This window comes from Limanda limanda, chromosome 11 (assembly GCF_963576545.1).
Source record: "Limanda limanda chromosome 11, fLimLim1.1, whole genome shotgun sequence".
NCBI lineage: Eukaryota > Metazoa > Chordata > Actinopteri > Pleuronectiformes > Pleuronectidae > Limanda > Limanda limanda.
In genome coordinates, this window is record NC_083646.1 from 7163217 (window position 1) to 7184824 (window position 21608).

At 41.6% G+C, this 21608-nt stretch overlaps 1 protein-coding gene across 2 annotated transcripts in view; it reads left to right on the forward strand.

Annotated features, from left to right (window-relative positions):
• Nucleotides 1-21608, forward strand: part of LOC133014793 (mannosyl-oligosaccharide 1,2-alpha-mannosidase IA) — a 167872-nt gene that overhangs the window by 100341 nt on the left and 45923 nt on the right. For both annotated transcript variants that reach the window (XM_061082057.1, XM_061082058.1), the window contains exons 3-4: nucleotides 1179-1294; nucleotides 17499-17579. In XM_061082057.1, coding sequence (XP_060938040.1) covers nucleotides 1179-1294; nucleotides 17499-17579 — 197 coding nt within the window. The remainder of the gene's footprint in view (nucleotides 1-1178; nucleotides 1295-17498; nucleotides 17580-21608) is intronic.

A 21608-nucleotide genomic window follows, 5' to 3' on the forward strand; every position in this document is an offset into this window, starting at 1 on the left:
ACAGACTGAAAGCCCAAAGAAATGTGTAGACGTAATAAAGGAAATAATTTGAAATGAAATTATCCACAACATAATACAAAATATGCTCATAAATGGCACATTTCTCGGGCAGGTTTATACTAGAATATAAAACAACATCCATAACCAGAATGGAATTCAGCTGTCTACCGAGGCCCAGCAGTCCCCTTATAAAACCACATTCAAATTCACTAAACCTGGATCTTCATCCTGAATCCTGTTCCAGATCCAAACCGAAAATGTGAAGGTCTCTTTCCTTTCCACCAAATTTCTATGGCAATCTCTATTGTTTTGCATAATCGTGCTAACTGACAAACAAACAAATGAATGGAGTGAAAATATAATCTCCATAGGGAAGGTATTATTACAATATAATCAATAACAATTAAACAGGAGTCTGATATAATGATTTTACATTGTGCAAACACAGAGAGACGGTTTAACACAATTGTTCTTACTCAGATTTGTCAAACATTTAGCTTTTATTAAGTGTTTAATAGATTTTAAAACCACAATCTTCACTAAGGAGCAATATTTAGTCTTAAAAGAGATAATAACATAATTTATCTTTTTATTATATTTGTATCTTAATACATTTTTGTCATATTGCCGAGCTCTACTCCACCATCATGTTGCTTGTTCTGTGTTTTGGTGGATCATCCTCTTCAGGCAGGTTAAAAGACAACAGAGCACCATCATCGCTCTGTTCTGGGCTCAATATCATGATGAGAATCAGAATTGCAGATTGCACCGTGACTCCACTTTCTTCACAAGTTCAAGCTTTTTTCACTGATACCATAGGTCTCAGTGAGAAGTTATGTTTCATCTGGGCCTTGCAGAGCGGTTTAGGTATCACCATTCAACATCTCTACACTGATTACAGCAGCTCAGCATGTGAGGGACTTTTATGTTTGACTTTTTTTTATCACAGATTCTATCAGGTTACCATTGCTAATCAGAACATAAAAGGTTTGGGGTTAAATCCGAGAGCTTATCTACCTTCCAAGAGCTGCACTTGCATAACAGCCCATTATTCACTGTACTATTTGACGTAATTGCAAATCGGGTTTCAGCATTATAAAGAATCTTCCGCAAAGGGAACAGCATCTGAGCAGCACGTGTTTGATGAGGCACTAACTGAACTGAACTCTATTTTGCAGGTGGCCTGAGAGGAGCATCCATCATTGACTCCCTGGACACACTGTATATAATGGGGTTGATGGAGGATTATAACGATGCCAAGGAGTGGGTGCAGAACAGCCTGGACCTGAACTCGGTAAGAAACTACTTCTTCTCCACAATTTATTTCCATAATTTCCTGTTTAGTCTGCTCCTCACAATGAAGTTAGCTCGTGTGAGCACTGACCCAGCGTCAGGCTCAGCCACACTCTGTCCACATTAACATGATGAAGTTGTCAGCAGTGACCGTGCATGCTGGATTGATTTTAAGCTTTTCTTTTGTGCTTGGACACAAACATTGAGTCCAACGGAGTTTGACCGGTTTCCAAAGCTCAGGACATTCCAACAGGAATCAAAAGCTTCCTGTGTGGCCGGCGGACACGCCGCGTTACCGACTGATGGGATTGTGTGGCTCTGTGAAAGGTCTCTGAGGGGCAGAAAATGTGATAGATGAAAGAAAAGCGGGAGAGGAGGGGTCGAAGGGATGTTTGAGATAGAAATATTGAGGGGGAGAGAAAAGGCAAGAAGAGGCCACTGCCCTTTAGCTCGGCGAGTCAGTAACGATGGATTCTGCTGCAACTGAGGGTTTCCAGTTGTGATATCACTGAGGCTGAGAAATGACTGGTCTGTCTGTGGTCTGCTGCTAAGAGTCCACAGCAGGCCTGTTTGTTTGCAGCTTGGTAAATGATAAAGGTCATTGCTGGGCCACTTCTCTGTCAAGGTTTCCACCATGCGGAAAAATGGTGGTTTATGTATTGGTGTGTAATTGCATGATGTTTACAAACTCTGTCATTATGACCGTCAACCTCAGGCTTTAGATGCAAGGCAATAATTATGTCGAGGCAATAATGAGGTCCTGACTTTGGGATGTTTTGATTACTGACAAAATTAGACTCAATTAGCACAAAAATACTTACTGGAAGAAATTACTGACTGCATTTGACGTGGGTTGTGAACAACCAAGACACAAGAAAGTCTGAACCGAGATTCATTCAGTGTTTACATTTGATTAGTTTTCGTTTTCACATTTTTATTTTGGGAGCGAACTAAACACTTTCTTCACACATGCGTCCTGTCATCACCTCTGCTGGCTGCGTCTGCCTATAACTGACATTGATTGGGTTTTGAAGAGGCTGAGTCTGATGTTTTATTTCTGACTGGAGAAAGTGAATAAACTAGTTGTTATAAACTAGTAATAAACTGTAGTTGCTGATGTAATATCAATGTGGTATTACCACCAACTTCAGGTGCAGTACTTGACACTTAAGAATGCAAGCAAATGATGAGCATCCCTGTAATCAAACATATCTTTGGAGGCAAAGAATTTAAAGTAATGCAGTGCTTCCTTTTCTTCTTCTATTGTTTAATGCTGTCCATAAAAAGTGTTTAACAGAACCATGGTTCAGATTGATCTGGACTGAGACGGCCTCTCTTGTTTAGACTTATTTTGGTCAATTGGTTGTTTAATTTTTCAGTCAAACAATGTAAGTGTGGAATAGCTTTTACCTTACTACTGGTACTTTTCACTTAACGCAGCACTCAACCAAAAAACAAGCAATCCACCCTCTGTAGTAGTTTAGTAGTTTCCAAGCAGCGTGTCCATATTGTGCATTTCTTCTTTGTTAGACAGTGACAGTAGAGTGTGGCAGGACGGGCAGGGGGGTGACTTAAAGCAAAGGGGCTATCGGGCTGGATTCAAACTTGATCCTCATGAGTGATAAACATCATGTGCTTTTATCTCTGAGCACCACGTTGATCACTGCCAGTTTTGAGGTCAATGAAATGCACGTCAGCGAGTGTTAACTTCACCCACACGTCAAGGAGAAGCTCCCGTTTTAGCTATACTGTGTTTCTCACTCGTGGCACAAACACACAACACCCCCACACATGCATATGCGTAGTGAAAGGCAGACATGGAGAGAGGCATGATACTCTGACACACACACAAGCACACACACAAACACTATCCCTTCCATCTTTTTCTGTCTCTCTGGCGGGTCTATCCCAATGAATGCAGATGAGTATTAGCGTGGAGAGGAACAGTAGCTGTCAGGGGCTGAGTGGATGGAGCCAGTAATGGCCACCACTGACAAGCAGCCACACAGTCACCAATCATACAGACAACAAAACGCAGATTTACACTTCACACTGCACTTTGTCACGGGTGTTATCCGCCACCATCCATCAGTGTCACTTCTTCATGCCTGCAGTCCTGGTTTCTGGATGGGGTGGGGGGGAAAGGCAGGCAAACCCACCAGGCATCTTCCTCATCTCCTCTGACACAATTAAACCTGAATTATTAGTGCCGAATATGTTAATGCTCCAAATATTCAGAAAAATGAAGGGGAACTAATTCTCAAGTCTTGAGGAAGAACCTGTTTCTTTGCTCAAACGTTATCTTCTCAGTTTTTACAGAAACTCATCAGTATTCATCTGTGCACTCTGGGTTTGATGGGGCTGGTTTTTCCCTGCATGGTAAATGGAGTCATGACTGAGCCGTGTAAAATATGGAATAGAGTGGGAGTTACATGATGCTCTGCTAACTTAGAAACACACTGACACCACGCACACACACAGAGAAGTGGTGTTTTTAGATCTCACATAACTGTAACACCTCACACGTTCTGCAGGATGGTTGACAACATTGCGTGTCACAGATTGTGATCGTCCCGATAGTGACGTCCCTTCTCCGAGTCCTCTGCAGAGAGAACGACTCGCTGGTTCAAAACACAGATTGTCAGATACACTTGGGAGCGGTTCACCGAGAGCCGTAGGAAATCTTCTGATGTCCTAATTTTTGATAGTGAGTACAGTGTAAGAGGAACTGTACCACTTGAAGTAGATTGTATTCTGTTCAAGCCCAAACTGGAGATTGTGATATATTAATTTTGAATAATGTACTGGCAGTTTCTTAGTGTTGATAGTATCTACATACATCTGACAGAAATAATGCAATTCAACTGCATCACATTCTACTCCCTTCTTGATCTTCTATTAAAAATACATTATTTTTGTCCTATTTTTACTTGAGATATTTGGTGTACTTTGTAGCAATAAATTAGAATTCAATGTCAGTTAAATCTTTAAATATTTGATTCATTTCTGCACTGGTTTATTTCCTTCATGACATTTTATCTGACCCAGTGTTGTCTACTTTAAAAGGTGCAGTGTCAGCTCAGATTGTGATTATAAATAAGAAAAAAACCTTTCGTATAATCTTGGCAACAGGTGTCTGTTGAGCTTTTGTGCTACCTGAAAGTAAAGCAACCATTTCCAGCTGCTTGTCATAATGGCTCATACAGGAGCATAAGGAAAAAACCGAAGGAGACACATACACACACGGGGATTTCCATGCTCACGTTATTCTTAATTACATTCCAATGACACGCAGTCGCTCACACTGCAGAGCGGCTTGTTGGATTCATTTGTTCAGCCCTGTCTGTCAACTCAGAGCTCCACTCAGAGTGACAGCCGCTCTTTTACTTGTTAGCAGGGAAACAAGGGCAGAGAAGAGGAGGACAGAATCACAGTGTTACAGATGTGACAGCGGTTGTGACCCGTCTCAGTCCGTCTCCTCCCACCAGGAGGAGACGGACGTCAGCCGCTGCTCATTGTGATTAGTTTCCACAGAAGTTGATCTCTCTGCGGGAACTAAACCTATTTGCTTAATTTCCCACTTTTCAGATTTCCGCTCTCCCGGCTTTAGTGAGGCAGAAACAACAGATTTCAAAGCCCGACGCCAACGGAGCAAATTAAAGCCTTTGAAATGCATCTTGACCAGATGACTTTGAAACAAAGAGTAAGCCCCTGATGCAGATGCTGATGAGCAGCTCAGCGGAGAGACCGGACCGCTCTGGTGACGAAGCCAATTATCAAGACAAAAGACGCTCCAGAGGGTTCCTGCCAGTCTTAGCGATTGCCATATTTGTGCACAAGCTGCTGTTGTGCACGGCTTTTATATAAGTGGTTGGCATTGTTTCTGCCATTTTGCATTACAGGGCTCCTCAGTCAGACAAGGGTTTAGCTTAAAAGACTCTGTGTAGGTGGCATTAAGTCTCCATAAGGCTGTTTTATGGGGCGCTTCTATCAACATTTTACACATTATTGAACGACATGTAGGATGTGGTCAGGTGATTGTCTGCGGGCAGGTCATCACACCTCGTTCTCATTTAACCAGAACCACGAGGAGTGATTAATGGAGACATAAAGCTTGGATTTAATTCCCTGGAGTCGCCGTTATTACTCCTTCAGAATCGTCTCCTGCCTCCGGCTCCTCCTCCTCCTCATTCACGCAATCTTATTTTCCCTCTGTTCCTATCAGTTGGTGTCAGAGGTTCAATTCCTCTCATGTCTCATCGTCAGGAAAATCTACTAGATGTGTTGTGATGAACCCACACACAATTGTGTAGGTACGCCACCCACACAGTTCATGTCCCTCTCACCCTTTTGACTCTGTACACCTCCCTCCCTCCTGTTCAAATAATGCTGAGGTTCATCGTCTCCCATCCTGTTGTCTCTCCTTCCTCCTCTCTGTCCTATTTAGTGACGTTGTGCTGACAAATGCCAGCATCTCGGCTACACAATCGCTCAAGGGCAAGAAGCTGCAGCAAGCAAAATGACATGGGGAAAAAAAAAACTTTCTCCTTACTTTGGTCACCCACGAGACTTCACACCCACTTAGGTCTCATTTGAGAAGAGGAATCATAGGCCTGAATGTGCTAATTATCCAATCCCTCTGCTGTCCTGGGTGGACTCAGGAGATTGTCACTGTGGTGTGCCAGGAGGTATTGTCAGTGGATGTTATTAAAGATGCTTCATGGGAATCATCCAAAAACAAAGTGGACGCTTTAATCTCCAGCAACAAATGTAAAAGTCAGAATAGATGAGGTTTCACTGGGGAAGATGTCACATCAGATACACACTGTTTTCTGAGCTGCTGTGTTTTGTCCAGCACTATCTTTTTTTTATGAAACCATAGCTGTGTTTCAATTCAGAGGCTGATTACTTTGGAGGTTGAATTTGAAGACAGATGTGTCACAGTGGCACGAATAGACAACCCCCAACCTCGAAACCTCATCAAAATAAGTCCTCCAACTGTTTTTCATCGAGTTAATGGCAGCAGCGAGGCGTATACATTTTTGGATTTTATTTTTAAATGTAAAAAACTCAACCAAACTGCTCATACATTTTAAAGAAAACAAATTTTAAGCTGAGTTTTTTTTTTTATCAAGCAAAGACTTTTCTCATCCTTGGCTCTGTTGCTAGGCAACCACTGTGAGTTAAGGTCAAGCTGAAGACCAGACTGTCTCATTCCGGTCCGGCTGCATCCATCCTCGGCCGTGAAAACCTCCTGAAGGATGCAGCCCCCTGACTTGAGACACAGCTCATATTTGGAGGAGCAGGGGGTGGAGCCTAAGTGGGAACTTGAGGTCATCCTCAGCGACCTTCATCAATACGTTATCCATGCCCCTAAGTCGGACCATCATTTACAAAATTAACATCATGCTGTTAAGAAGAAGACCTGAGATTGAACTTTTTTGAAAATGTTTACTGAAGTTATAAATCCAGTGAGAAGCAGAGCCACTGACAATCATTCATATCTAAAGGAGTGATATGTGTGAGCGTGTGCCGTTTGGTGAGGATTGATAGAATATAATTGGACTGTTGGGCGTTGGAGGAGGTATGCGCCCTGCTGAGCGTCATTCTGCTTTTCTCCTCTGTTTCATCTTGTGGTCTGAAATGTGAAGAAAAGCATAGCAGGAACTATTTTGGTAGAAATTTGCATAATACTGAAAAAATGGTATTTTCTTGAATTTGCTGTGGAAGTTGTGCACTGTAAAAAGTGAATATCTCCCTGACACATCCCAGGGCATAGAAAACAGTCCCTCACGTCTCCCTGATGTGTCTTCTGTCTCCTTGAGATATGTGGACACCACAACATGTCTCCATTAGCTGGAGGTTGTAAATTAAATTGTCTTTGCAGCAGCATGAGGCATTTAGATTGAAAACAGCTCAAGTGTATTTATATTAGTGCCGTAATAATCCAGATACAATTGACTGTGGAATCAGAATTCTGATTCTGATTCTGATTCTGAGTAAAGGTACACTGCTTATTGTTGTTGCTGTGAATCTCTTCAACCTTAAAATGAGACCGGGCCCAGAGGCCGGACTCAGTTTGTTTGCAGACTCTCACACAGTTTTCACTCTTGAGATAAAGTTTGTAACGGAGTCGACTTGGGAGAAGAAGCTAATCCAATCATTGGGAAGTTTGCCGTCAGCTTCTCACCAACAAGGACGATATAGTGTGTGTACTGAAGAGAGCTACCGGCACAATGGAGAGAGATATATCGGATCTATTTCTGGCGTAATTGTCAGTTGACTGAGTTCAACCATACAACCTGGGGAAATACAAAAGTGCTTGTGTAGGCTGTTTTCCTGAACTATTTTGAGCTATCAAGCCTATTTAGAAAATGTTACTTAATTCCATAATGATTGTTTATTAGCCCGGATATCTCGTCACATTCTCCGGGCCGATATCTCAATCTTCTCCGTCCTCATCTGAATGATGTATCCCTGCTTGTAAATGAGCCTGTTTCTAATCATCTGTTAATGAGATGTTATCTAACTGTACGCTCACGTTTGGAAGTGACAGCCGCTGGTAATGAGGAGACCTGGAGCAAGGTTGTTGTTTACCCCTAGAGGAGCTGTTGTCCTGACCTCTGATGACCCCTGTCTTCGCTAAGCGAGAGCTCGTCTGAGTGTCGGTTACTTCGCCGCGGAGACACTTCAGCGAGCACGCCGTGCCTCCGAGCCGAGGTCAAGCTGAGCTGACATTCTGTCTCAGGATGCGAAGGCCAGAGGACATTTAGTGTGGGTGGACTCGTCGTGTTGGATACTTACCAGCACGCTGCGTATCATTCATGCTGTTTGTCCCTGCGGGCTCATTTGGCAGAACTAGATGCTGACTCGGGATCTGTCTCGGATTCACAGGCTCTATTATTCATGTAGTCTTTGAAAAATATCAATGAAGAACCTCAGGTGATGTCACGGGGTTGTGTTTCCTGCTTGTTGCCCTGAATCCTACTGACCATTAATCAATTGATGCAGGTTCCACAGCTTTCAGATAACGAATATCGCTTCCCTTATAAAAAACTCCTTCATAAAAATAACAAAACAATGTGTGTGCCTCATGTTAATATGTTTTTGTGAGTGTGTGGACATTCTGTTTATAAATGCTTGAAATGATTGATCTTTTTACAGAAAACTAAGTTGCCAGATTTTTGATATATGATCATTCTTATGTCACTTGGCAGCAAAAAGAGCGAACGTAGGTTCCCGCTTCTCACACTGGAAGATTTATGGCGTTTGTAAATCAGCAGCGGCCCGAAAGCGAATTATTCTGAAGCAAATTATAACGCGCCTGAGTATTCTCATTAAACACAACACAATTTAGAGAATAGATTTTTAAAAAGTAATTGTTGTTTGGAAAAATAAATATGAAATCAACATCAATCAACGACCATCTGGTTGAACCTTTTCCTTAATAATAAAAATAAAAAAGAAATACCATTTACAAAGACAAGCCAGTATAGGTCATCTGACGACCTTAGTCCGAAAAAATAGAAACTCCACTGCTGACATGAAAGCTTGCATCGATTGGTTATGGTTTTGAGAAAAGTATGTGTAAATGAACTGCATGACAAAACAACAAGTGTGCAAAGGTCTTTCGACTGCTTGTTTTTTATATCGTTGTAAAGGTAATATTACTACGTTTTGTGCTGTATAAGCCTCCATTGTTCTACAGTAATTTAAAACACAGGACTCCACAGTTTCATCACAGTACCCTCATTAAGAAAGTGATCTGAATAGATTCCGGGGCACTTGTGTAAAGCTGCAAATTTACTGGGAAAAACTCGTAGCAACTGTGAGTCATTTACATTCATTCTCATAAAGTCATGTGAAGCCAAGTATATCGAAACAGAACTGTTCATAATTGATGCATTATTTAGCTCAGTTAATGACCTCATCTAAATAAGCGGCTGTCCAATATATCATCGTGAATGTAGCCGAGCATTCAACAGCTGAAGTGCCTTCTTATTTCTTTTATTCTTGTTGGCATTTTGGAAGCAGGCGAGACTCCAGTGAAGGATGCGGCTCAGTCAGGAAGGCCAAATACAGTGGGAGGTGTGTGATGAGGCACAGAGGCAGACGCTGACACACAGAGCGAGAGAGAGGGAAGAGGGACGGCAGCGGGGGGGCGAAGAATAACTGAAGAGTGAAAGTGTAGCAAGGTCCTTTGAGACCGGAGCATCATCATAGAGGACCGGCTTGGGAGCTGCTGCTGCTTTACCTATAGGAGAGAGCAGAGAGCTGTGTGTGTGTGTGTGTGTGTGCGTGTGTGTGTTTGTGTGTGTGTGTGTGTGTGTGTGTGAATGTGTGTGTGTGTGTGTGTGTGTGAGACATGAGCTCTGAAAGTAGACTGATGCAGGTTGACTTCCTGGATTGATTACCAGGATGCGAGTGAAAACGATGGAGGGATGATGAGTAGGGTTGTAACTCGGCTTTAATTCATCTCTCAGGCAATATTTGATCAATAATAATTCACCAGGTTGTTAAAATAAGATTTAATGGATTTAGCGAAGATGTTTATGACGTGGGTTCCCTCTTTTGTGTATTTGATGATGTTAGCTGCTGATTCATTACCATATTTTGCTAGTTAAGCGTCAGCAGATGAATAAAATGAATTAACCTGAAGGGATTCGAACCATTAGCCAGTAGTTTATGTGAATGCAGCTCTACTGGGACAAATCTACCCTTAACTTGAAGAAATGCATAATGGAAATGTAACGGGTTAAGCTTAATCTGTTGTGACTGATAACATTTCTGTCTACTCTCTGTCTGTTTAAATGCTACTTGAAAAATCCCAATCTGTCTCTAAGTTTGAATTGATCATGATTAACGGTTTCAGAAAGACGTGCCTCCGTGATGTTCTCGTTGTTGCTGACAAATTATAAGAGGCTTCTCACTCAAGCCAACATAAGCTCTTCTTAATTAGTTTTTATATTAGTTGTCAGTTGTCTGGGTTAAAAAAAATAACGCTGCTCTGAGGAATATCATGAGATGTGAACGCCAGTCTTGCGGAACACGCCAGTAAACTGTAATGATAGATTTCTTTTAGAGAAAAAGCCTTCATTAACTTGATTAGGCACGGCTCTTTTAACATGAGCTTTTAAAGCAATGCAAATATATATTCATAAATAAAGATGTCTGAGGTGACACCACACTATATTTATTCTTTGATCGGATGAATAAAAACAAAGACATTCTTATTACTCATTCTTTACTGTTGAGTTATGTCACAAACCTAGATCTGTGCCAGTATGAAAACTATACAAAATAAACAATGCAGAAAAGATGTGCATTTATGCTTATATTTATTTAAATTCTTTATATCCTAAAGTTTATGGTTGTAAAATAACTGTACATATTAAACCTCAATTGCATTTCTTTGTCACGAGTGTTTAATAACTTGGGAATCATTACTATTTATATAAAAATATGCATTTTAAATGTATTGGTCGATAAATGCGTGTCTGACAATGTTTCCATCGGCAGTTTAAAAATCCATATTGATGGGGCTCTGGTATTGGCCTGAAATTAAGAGCTTCCTCTCTAAAAGAAATGGCTGCAGGCTCCAGAGGTTTAGTGGTCATTAATCATAGCTTGGATGAAGATCAAGAGCATAAAGTACAAAATAGGAGAAAAGCCTGTAAGAGTGGAAGTAGCAGGTTGGGGACGAGCAGCCGTGAGAATCTCCTGTAAACAGCGGCAGCTTTGAAAGTGCATCATGTCGGACTGACAGAGATTAGAAATGTTGGATTTAATTGGTCCCTGGTGATTTTTCTCCATGTTAATTAACAATGCGAAGTTGAATCACGGCCAGTTAAGTGTGACTCACCAGCTCTGGTCGGAGAAGCAATCATCTGCTTAATTTGTACCCTTGGCTCAATGGGCCACATCAGTCTCACCCGGCCTTTTGAAACGTGGAAGCTCGTCGGAAAACCTGGATCGCAGCGACGCTCCGAGTCGTCCGCACAATGACGCCTCGTTTTTTTTTTTTAGCAGTGAATCGTTACATTAGCATCTGAGCAGAACACACCGCTGGCCAACGGACTCGTCAGCTCGCTGGCACAGCACGGCACAGCAGCCGGGCCAATCCGGCTCAGGTCCCGGGCGAGTCTGAGCCGCGTCCGACGGCATCTTCGCCATGACCGCTGAATACTCATTAACAGAGAAACCAGCTTCCAACCCTGTCAGCAGCGTTGCATGGTGCTGCTGAAGCGGAGCAGCTACACGGTGTGGCAGCAATGTGCAGAGCGAGTCATTACACTCATTAATTAATATTTCTTCTCTGCCACCGCTTCCTCCTGCACAACAATCATTTATAATACAGTAATACATTATGGAGAACAATTAAAATGCAAATTATTCTTCGAGTATCATTGTTGTAACCAAGGCTGCCAAATGATTTACATAAATGAATACAATGCTTAATGGTTGAATATCACTCCCTGAACACCCCATCAACAGCTGATGGATTTATTAGTAGCACAGGTTTTTTGAATCACGCATAGAATTCTGGGTTTGCGTCAAAAATTAAGTTGATAAAAGTATGGAAGCAGACTTAAGGTGCTTTAACCCCGGCCTTGTCGGGATCGGACCTTCATACTTTACAGTTTAGTTCAAACCGAAATATGAGGTGTGAAAGGAGCCTCAGCCCACGAGCTGGACCAGTGGTCAAACATTTAGTGCAACCAAAAAAGGTGGTCTCGGGGTTTGGTTCTTTTGTAGTGCTAAAAAAAATTTGGGTAGTTCTGACCGATGGGTAAAATAAAACAATAAAAGACTTGAACTGGTTCATTAAAGGGTAGAATAGGTAGGTAGAAGTATAGGTTGACACAGCCCGGGTAGGTGATGTCTTTAGTGCACTCCTTAAACTACAGTGTGAAACCACACTCACCAGATCAAATGTAATCAATGTGACAGAGACATGAACCTTGGTCCAGACTTAGGTGTTAAAACGTTTATAGATTCACTTGTGGTTCAGACCACATCAGGGTTTGAAGGACCACTTTCACACCATTTCATCTTTCCCAATGAACTCACAAGGCTTTAATTAACCTAAATCCCTTGAGTGTTTACTGTAGATCTAAACTTGTTTTTCCTGATCATTGAAAAAGCTCAATGTTTAACATGTTGGTGCATTTAAGAGGTTATTTTATCCATAAAGCGTAAACACTGCAATGCATATGTGTTGGTTGGTAATCATGCAGCAGAGTGTAACATTATAGAAAACACCTAAAATTGTGTTTAACTGAGGTAAGACCACCGGTCACACTCATATCCCACACTGTGAAATATCCTAAAGGTTCAACCTTTTAATAAAAGGAATAATTTACGTTGACATTTCCCATAATTATCTTTGGGTTAGGGTTAGGGTTAGGGTTATCCCCTCGATATTGATTCTTCCCCCCATCATGAATATCCCTTTGTGCTTTCAGTCAGATGAAAGTATTGGTTTCATGATAGATCTTAATCAACGTAATTTCTCAAACTGAGATGCAATAATTAATTGCGTCTCTTTTCGTCGTACCTTAATTAGAATGATGGAGAGAAAAGGGGCCTGTTATTATATTCCATTTATCCTCGTCAGACAGGTACAGTGTGATTCTAAAATGAATGGCCCTAGTGCAGAGCCCTGATAACTGCACTGTTATTATCTTGTGATTAATCAGAATATAAAAAAATATAAAACACAGCCATTTAGTGTTGATTTGGACAAATTAAATATGTTTAGCTGAAAGAAACCCCCTTGGATCTCACCTGCTCTGCAGTCAGATTCAGAGTCAAATCCAATCTGCACCGTTGTTTTTCATCCTCACCTCCTGTGTAGTTTAAATAAATACAGAATTTTGTAAGAACAGGCCCTCGGAGAACTCTGACATGGTTTCTAATCTTCCTTGATATCTTGTTTCCAATGATTTAACAGGTTTATGTCAGTGGGAGTGTTATTGTTTAATGTGAGTGTTCATTGCCTCAGGGTTTGACTTTCTTCTGTGGATTTAATAGGGATGTAAATCTGAGGCGTTGCCCCATTTGCAATGAAACTATTTGTTGGTTGTTGCTGAGAAATGCATCAGATTTAAATACAACAACAAAAAAATCTACAAAAACGCTTTTCTTTGAATTGGTGCCGGGGGGGTTGCTTCATGTGTAAAGGCAGCTCGTTGGATCTACAAAACCGCACGCATAGAAGTTTTATACAAAGCCTGGTGAGTGATTTATTCAGCCTGTGTTGGGAGGTAAAAGTCTAATTTGCAAAAGCTGTGTCAGCAATACTTGTCCTCCCTCACTGTACCTTCTGCCTGTCTCGCTGAGTGCCACGATCACCGGTGATAAATAGACACTCGGCTCCTAATCACTTCCATCGCAGCACCATTACTGAATGGGCCTCTCGTTTCAGGGTTGGCAAGACAGCTCGGCTCGGCCGCCCTGCCAGAGGCGCTGGTGCTTTGTCTCATGAAATGTCACCCGTGTGCTGACTTCAGGAATGGAGCCAGCACCTTTTTGTTATAACGCTCGCTGCTCTTAACACCTGATTCACATACACCTGAGTTACATAACACATGACAGGGACAATGTGTTAACGGGATAGTTTGAAATGTTGCCAAGAGTGACATGAGAACATTGTTAACTCACTCATGCCTGTGATATGTGGAGTAAAAGCCAGCAGTGCAGCTTTGGTTCCTCTCAAAACCACGAGACCTAAAGTTTCTGCCAATGCTTTTTCAGGCTTGTCACTTATTTTGTCGTCTCATGTTCTTCTCTCCATGTGCATTGCCCTTGGAATGCTGCTGTAACACAATAATTTCCAAGACTTGGGATCAATAAAGTACATCTATCTATCTATCTATTTATCTATCTATACCACTTAACCTTCAGCTGGCATTGGGCGAGAGGCAGTGTACGTCACATACAGGTCTGTAGCATATGGCAGCTCTGACACCTTAAGACAGACAATCATTCATGCTCACATTCACACCTACAGGCAAGTTAGAGTCTCCAATTAATAACCCCACAAAGAAAGGCCCTGGTCGATCGTCAGGTTTGAACCCAGAACTTTCCTGCTGTAAGGGGACAACATTTTGTCTTGTGTTTAAGTCAAGTGGTTTGTAATGACAACTGTTTTTATGTTAAGCTAAGTTGAGCAGCTTCAGGCTAAATCTTATTTACTAAAAATGGGAGTCAGTGTTATCGATCTTCTTATCAGTATCTTTGCAAATAGAGGAAAGTGTATATTTCCCCAAATGTAAAACTATTCCTTTAAAGGACACAATTCATCAGTTCTTGTTACCAACCTGCTGAAATGTGAAGATTTTCTAAAAGTGGTATTTTACTTGCACATCTAAGATGTAGATTAAGAGATAAACACATGTTGATGCCTGCTAATCAACAGTAAGTCTAATAAAACAAAATGGGATTATGTATATGAATATTTAGGAGCAACGATATACGTGGAGATGAGTGATACCAGTGAACAGATGCCAGTGACTTCTCCTCGATGCTGCTCCTCAGACTGGAGCTAATTGCTCTCTCCAGCACCCAATTATAGTTTCCTTAGCATCCACACTCGAGATAGCAATTTCCCTCTCAATGGGTCTCCAAGTCAATGAGTAGCAGTCTGCTGCAACCTTCAGCGTAAGAGGCAGTAATTATGGTGACATATTGAGACACATGCAGTGTTACCTCTCATTTCATATTTCATTTAGAAATAGAAGGAGACCAAGTTTATGTAATGTTGGCAAACAGAAACAGCGCCTTGGCACAGTTACTCCACTACTATGGTTTTAAACTTACAGCAACAGAATATGTACTTCAAAGTTTTCAGAGTTTCAGTTTTCTGCTTGTTTTTCGCCATAAAACTTGATATTAATTTGTTTCTGAACCTGTGGCTAAGAGCTGACACCAATTATTTTGAATAAGGCTGCTCTGAAAATATTTAAAAAACAGAAAGGTAAAAGTAAATACTGTTTTACCAAAGAGGATAATTTCAGGTGACTAATAAAGACTGGGTAAAGGCCACAGTGTGATTGGAATTGCTTTCACAAAATATAAATATTCACTTCACTAATTCAATTGTAAGTTGCAGGTCAAGATTTAATCAAATTCTAGAGTAAATTGTGACTAAATTTTCACAAAATCTGCAAAGCCATTTGTGAATTACTTCTTGTTTCCATCCTCAGTTGTTACTCACTTGTGATGTCAGTTGTTCTTAAGAGCAGAAACAGTCTCCAAACTAAACCAACTGTAAATGGCAAGAAAGAGAAAAAGGAGCAACGGAGCAGCGCATGACATTTCAAAACCGTCCAGCAAAACGGTTTGAAATAAAAATCAACTTGAGCCAGTGAACTTACTTTCCATTAATCAATATTGTTTTTGCAGTTGTTAGATTCTGTCAGACGAGAGGAAAACAAAAACACTGGGGGAACACGATTACATGGCTTTGCTTTTTTTCCGGAGATTTTGAGGCCGGCCTGGCTCCGGGTCGTTGCTTCCTGCGGAGAGACAGATACTGAAGTCCTCCGGTCTGAGAGTCAGCTGATGTCAAACACAACCAAGTGTAAGAAGATAGAAGTTATGATTGAGGACTTGGGTTAGTGATCTGCCAGTGATGATAACGCCAATTTACTTGACGCTTTGACGTTGGTAATTAACGTTGACTGATCTTTCACTCTATCGACTTCTTATCATCCTTGTGTTATACTGTCAGATTTACACATACACCACAATTTACTAACGAGTGACAATATATTTAGTCTGTCAATCAGGAGAGGGTTTGTACATCTGTCACAACGTCTCCTAGCAACCACATGTGCTGCTGGTGTGGGAGTTAACAGGAATCTGCCTCAGTCAGTAACAGAAAACACAGACTGTAGAATATGAGATGCCAGGAGGAGGTTGTAATTATTGTGATTTGACACATGTGTTTAAATTAATGTAAAAGGGCTGAAACTGAGTTCCTCACATATATTTTTAATCGATAAAACTATTCACTGGCGACGCATTTTATAAAGATTGCATTTACTGTCAATCTTTGCAGATTAAGAAAAGGAAACATTCTGAGTTATGTGCTGGAAATTGCTTCTTATGAGAATAAAGAATGGAAATAGTCAGAATCAACGACAGGAGGAGTCCGATCAGTTATTACATTATACATCATGTGTTTGGTGTCGTGTGGCACGACTTCCCGGAGCTAACTTACATTTTTTACAGCCGGGAGACACTCGTACAAATCTGTCGTTGTGCGAAGATTAAAAACCATCAGATATATGACCGGACTAACTACCAGTAGATCAGAACCATGGAGGACGGCCATATGCCTTAGAATGCTACCACCTGTTTACAACTGCTATCGCCCAAGGCCTGGTTACTATGAGTCACTACACACATCCTAAGTTTTGTCAAAAGATACAAAAATATCTGGTGTTGATCCTTTTGTGGCTGTTTCTGCACCTGTGGTGGTGGAACTAAGGTCAGGGACATGTATGTTCAATTCTGTATAAATCTACATCTTTTCTATTTTGATAAGAACACTGTTTGTCTCTTCTATCAACAGGTGTAATCAAATGTTTGACCTATAAATATATCAATCAATTGGTGTGTCTGTAAAGATTTTATCTGCAATCTTTTCCTCTTTTACATTTAAAGATCAACTTAAGTTTATATTATTTACTTCATACATATTTTGCCAAACCACAACTTCTATGTTGACTGAAAATGACATTACCAGTACTGATACCTTGATAATATATAATAGGAAGATGTTCTGAGGACTGGGCTGTTATATAATTGACTTTGACCTTCATCGTCTGGTTGTTTTCAGCATCTATAAAACCTTATAAAACAAACATGCGCTGCAAATAGGCCGCGATCAATTTTGTTCACATGCTCGTCTTTCTCTGACATCTCACAGCTGGACGTGAAATATTTATCCACACATCTGGGCTGCAGTGCATCCGAGAGGTTTCAGGAGACAATTGCTCTTCCGGGCTCTGCCAGCTGTTAGGTCATTTCCACTCATAAAAACAACATGGGCAGAGGAAGAAAAACAAGTTAACAAGTTGTGACGACTACACAGGATTATTTGTGTCCATAAACGTCACACAGCTCTGACCTGAGACCTTAGTTGCAATATGACATTTAACACTTCGATCTCTCTCTCCTCTCTCTTGGTTCAACAGAACGGCGAGGCATCACTCTTCGAGGTGAACATCCGTTACGTCGGTGGGCTGCTGTCGGCGTACTACCTGACAGGAGAGGAGGTAAGATTAATAGAACCCTGTTATCCCGCTTCTCTTTTGAGATGTGCTGCTTCCTTCATCCCCAACCAGCACTAACAGTTTGAGTGATGAAGAGGCTACCTGTGTGTGTGTGTCCGTGTGTGTGTGTGTGTGTGTGTGTGTTGTGACCACCAGGCCCAGGTAAAATAATCCACTTCAGCATTTTCCGATTTATTTATCTATTACCAAAGAAATGAACTGTTGCTTGGTCCCTCATTTTTTATTGTTGTTTGAAATTTAAAGCGTTTTGTCGGCGTACATCCATTCTTTTCTCTGGAAATAATAGTAAATGAGGCCCCAGTTGTGACAAGTACATCCCATAAATACAAGGAAACACAAATCATTTTACTACATATCATCAGTGATCGGTTAGGTGCTGGTTCAGAACCTGCTTGGTCTCTTTGTGTTGACTAACTGGTCCCTGGTGGTTGTGGAGGCAGCTTGTTACTACAAAAGGGAAAAATCCACCTCCTTGTAAGGACATGAACTTAATTACATGCTGTGTGTTACATGCTGTGTGTGTTAGTCTCCGTCAGGTCTATATTCGGAAACGACCCTGGTTGAGTTCAGAGTCGTGTGCGTGCAACTCGTCATCTTCACTTTGTGATGGGACCCTTTTTAGTTCCCTGTGCAGTCACTGGGGTTAAAGTTAAACTGGCTGTTGAGGGTCACTAAATACTTCCTGGATGTGCCTCTGCTGCTTATTAAATCATAATGTCTCATTTATTATTCATACATGTGTTAAATACGGAGGATTTGAAGTGTGGTCGTGGAGACTTTGAAGTTATTTAAAGGCTGTTTTCTTGGAGCTGTGCTGAGGAATGGAGGCAATGAATTCCTTTTTTCTCACTAATTTGTTAAGAGCCATGATATTTTCATTGTGTATCGAAGAATCAGTGGCTTTGTTTCATGTAACTGACCTAAAACATGTCAATAATAAGATGGTGAAGAATGGATTGACCAACACAGCCGTGCCATTACAGGACCTCTCAATAAATGTGGTTATTTGAGTCTTCATGCATTTGCTATTTCTTAAAACTGAAATCTGTTAACACTTAAAACCGCTGTATTCCTTTGCTTGTGGTTAAATCTGAAAGTGGATGAGTTTTATTTTGCTGTGCTTGAAAAACCACCACAGTCGTGTCCTTGAAGAGGCAACACTCACTCCAGGTGTAAACAGCCTGTGGTTCCAATGGACAGCATCCAGGTGTGAAGCGCCAGAAGTATGAAGGCTCTGTAAACCTTGGCTTTTATAAGCAAAGGTTTGAAAAATGCCTGTGACAACCGCACAGCAACAAATAGCTCAGTTCATTATCAGTGCATTGTGAAGTCAGTGGAGTTTCACGTGTCCCCATAATGAGCGTCTGCCTATAGCAGCCTCCCGGAGCAGACACACAACAAACTCGGAGGTTGTCCTGTTTTGAAAGCCACTCAGTAGAGGAGGCGGAAGTCTGTGCAGAAGCAGAATTGATGGAGAGGAGATCCAGTGACATATGAACACTCAAGTCGGTTTAATGGACATTGATTTGCAGGCCGAGCGAGTTGAGGGAAGAGCAGCATCAAAATCCATCCACCACCGCTGGATGAGTGAAATATGAATACGTTGCTGGAGCACAATGCAGAGCTGAATCCATTACACCACATTTGCTTGCTATTAATGTCTTGCATGCAAATGTTCCTCTTCTATTTTATTCACTGGTGCACGAAAATGTCTATACACGGCATCGATAATGACATTATCTAATGTGAGTGTGGTGATGCGAGCGTGCAAAGAAAGAATAGTGCATTATCTTAATAGTTATCTCTTCTTGCCAGGTCACATAAGGACACTAATTAGATCTGTAAAAAGAGGCACCACCACACTGCCATGTTATATATACGTTTTAATGTTTCTCTTCTTGTCCTCAGTCTGTGTGGTTAGTGTCCACTGCAGCTCCGCTCCTCTCCCTCTCTCCCTCTCTCCCTTTGTGTTTGGACTTTATTACCATTTACAGTACACATCATTCTCCCGAGATTGAGCACGCCACCTCAGTTTCCTGACAGACGTTTCAAGACGCCGCACACTGGCACAGTTATCCATCACATGGCTCACTCCTGTGTTTTCAGTGAAGGGTGCATAAGAGTGAGATTTATAGCTACCCGATCCCCCTCCCCTCGACCCCCCTCCCCCCTCCCTCTCTCCCATTAGGGTCTGTTGCTTTGAAGTTTGCTGTTCTATCCGAATGATAAAACCGACAGTCTGGCGGTGAACTGCTGCTGCAGAGGCTTAAATCACCTGAGATACAATGACTGTTACGAGATTGCGGATCCAGTTTGACCAGAGGACACTGGGCAGCTGGTGCTGTTGTAAATGATGGCTGGGGAGCGGGTAATGATTATGGATCCTTGCGGGATGCGGTTTTCAGGAGAAACGCTCGGAGCAGAGGCTGCAACACCTGACCATTAATAACCCGTTGTTTTGAATGTGTTTGTGTGCTTTTTAACTGGGCGCTTCTATTTGGGCCCAGAAGGATAATGGCTAGTCTTTATGGTGGTGGTCCCAAGGTTCAACTAGAAATGGGTAAGCTCACGGCCCTCCCGCTTTGGAAGAAGCCGGAGAACATGTAAACTCCACAGTCTCGGCCCGACTGGGATTGGAACCTTCTTGGCATCGTTCATCATGTAGTTAAACTTTGAAGCTATCAAACGTATAGTTAGACAGTTTGCTCAGCCACTATCTGGACGATAAGTTAACAGTTAATTCAAAAGATTTTGAGCTGCAGTTTATCTATCAGAGCAGATACTATAAAAAGTTTGATGCCACCGAGCTAATCATCTTCCTCCATTTTAAGATACATTAAGATACATTTATTTGTCCCAAACACATACACAGACATTTCCCACAAACCAAAGTTGAGATCACGAAACGTCTTGGCTGATATAAACAACTTTCCTCAAACACTTAAGAACAGGTACTCATCTTCTTATAGGCCCTTGAGGTATTTATCATGGGAGTAACTTGGATCAGTGTCAGCCGCAGCCCATGCATATGCATTAACTTGTGTCTGCTCAGGTGCTTGTGCATATTCTGTATGCCTCCACACCTTGATATACTGTAAGTCCATAGGTGTTGTATATTAACTCCATCGCCTGTATGTACACTGCAGGACTACGTACTGCCCCCTGTCTGTGTGTGTGTGTGTGTGTTTCATTTGTCAGGCTTCATTTATATGCACATAAACGTGTGTGGTGTGAAGACCGTGTTGTTTTTTTACCTTTCCTTTAGCAAGAACAGAGAACAGAGAACAGTGGAGGGAGAGAAGAGGGGAGTGAATGAATTCAATCAGCCTTGTGTGAAAATTGCCTGTGGGCTGAGCTGAAGCAGCAGGGACAGAGGGAGGCAGCAGCCGGCAGAGGAGAAGAAAGATGTGTTCATATGCTCATCAGCAAAAGGAAGGAGGAGATGAAGAGGGAGGAGTGGGGGATGAGGAGAGGTGGGGAAGAGAGAAGAAGTGTTTTCATGCTGATCAGCAAATGTAAGAGTGCATGAGAAGGTGATGCACAAAGGCAAAAGGAGAGGGAGATAGAGTTAGGTTGTATAGAAGAGCTGAGTATATGTAGTATCCTATACCTCTCAGGTACCCACATAGGGTACACTGAATATACATATATGTATTATGTATAATTCAGGGCTCCTCTTTTATGTCACAGTTCTGACAGTAAACTAAAGGTTCATCAACTTCTCAGTAAAAATAATCCATACTTCCACACACCTATTGCTGAGGAATACATTCCTTCATTTATAGTTTTTCTTCCGGATAATGACGAGCCAAAAGTTTGAAGATAATGGTAATAAATCCTATTGGCTGCCTTTAACGACTTGGCTTCCTAATCGTCCAATAAGAGGGAATCATCCGGACTGTAACGACAGTAGCTGACAGGAGAAATCTTTGGCCCAGTGGGGATTGTATCTGTAAGACCTTGAGGTATGAGAGTTTGTCTGTTGCGTAGGAAAGGAAAGACCATTTTCCA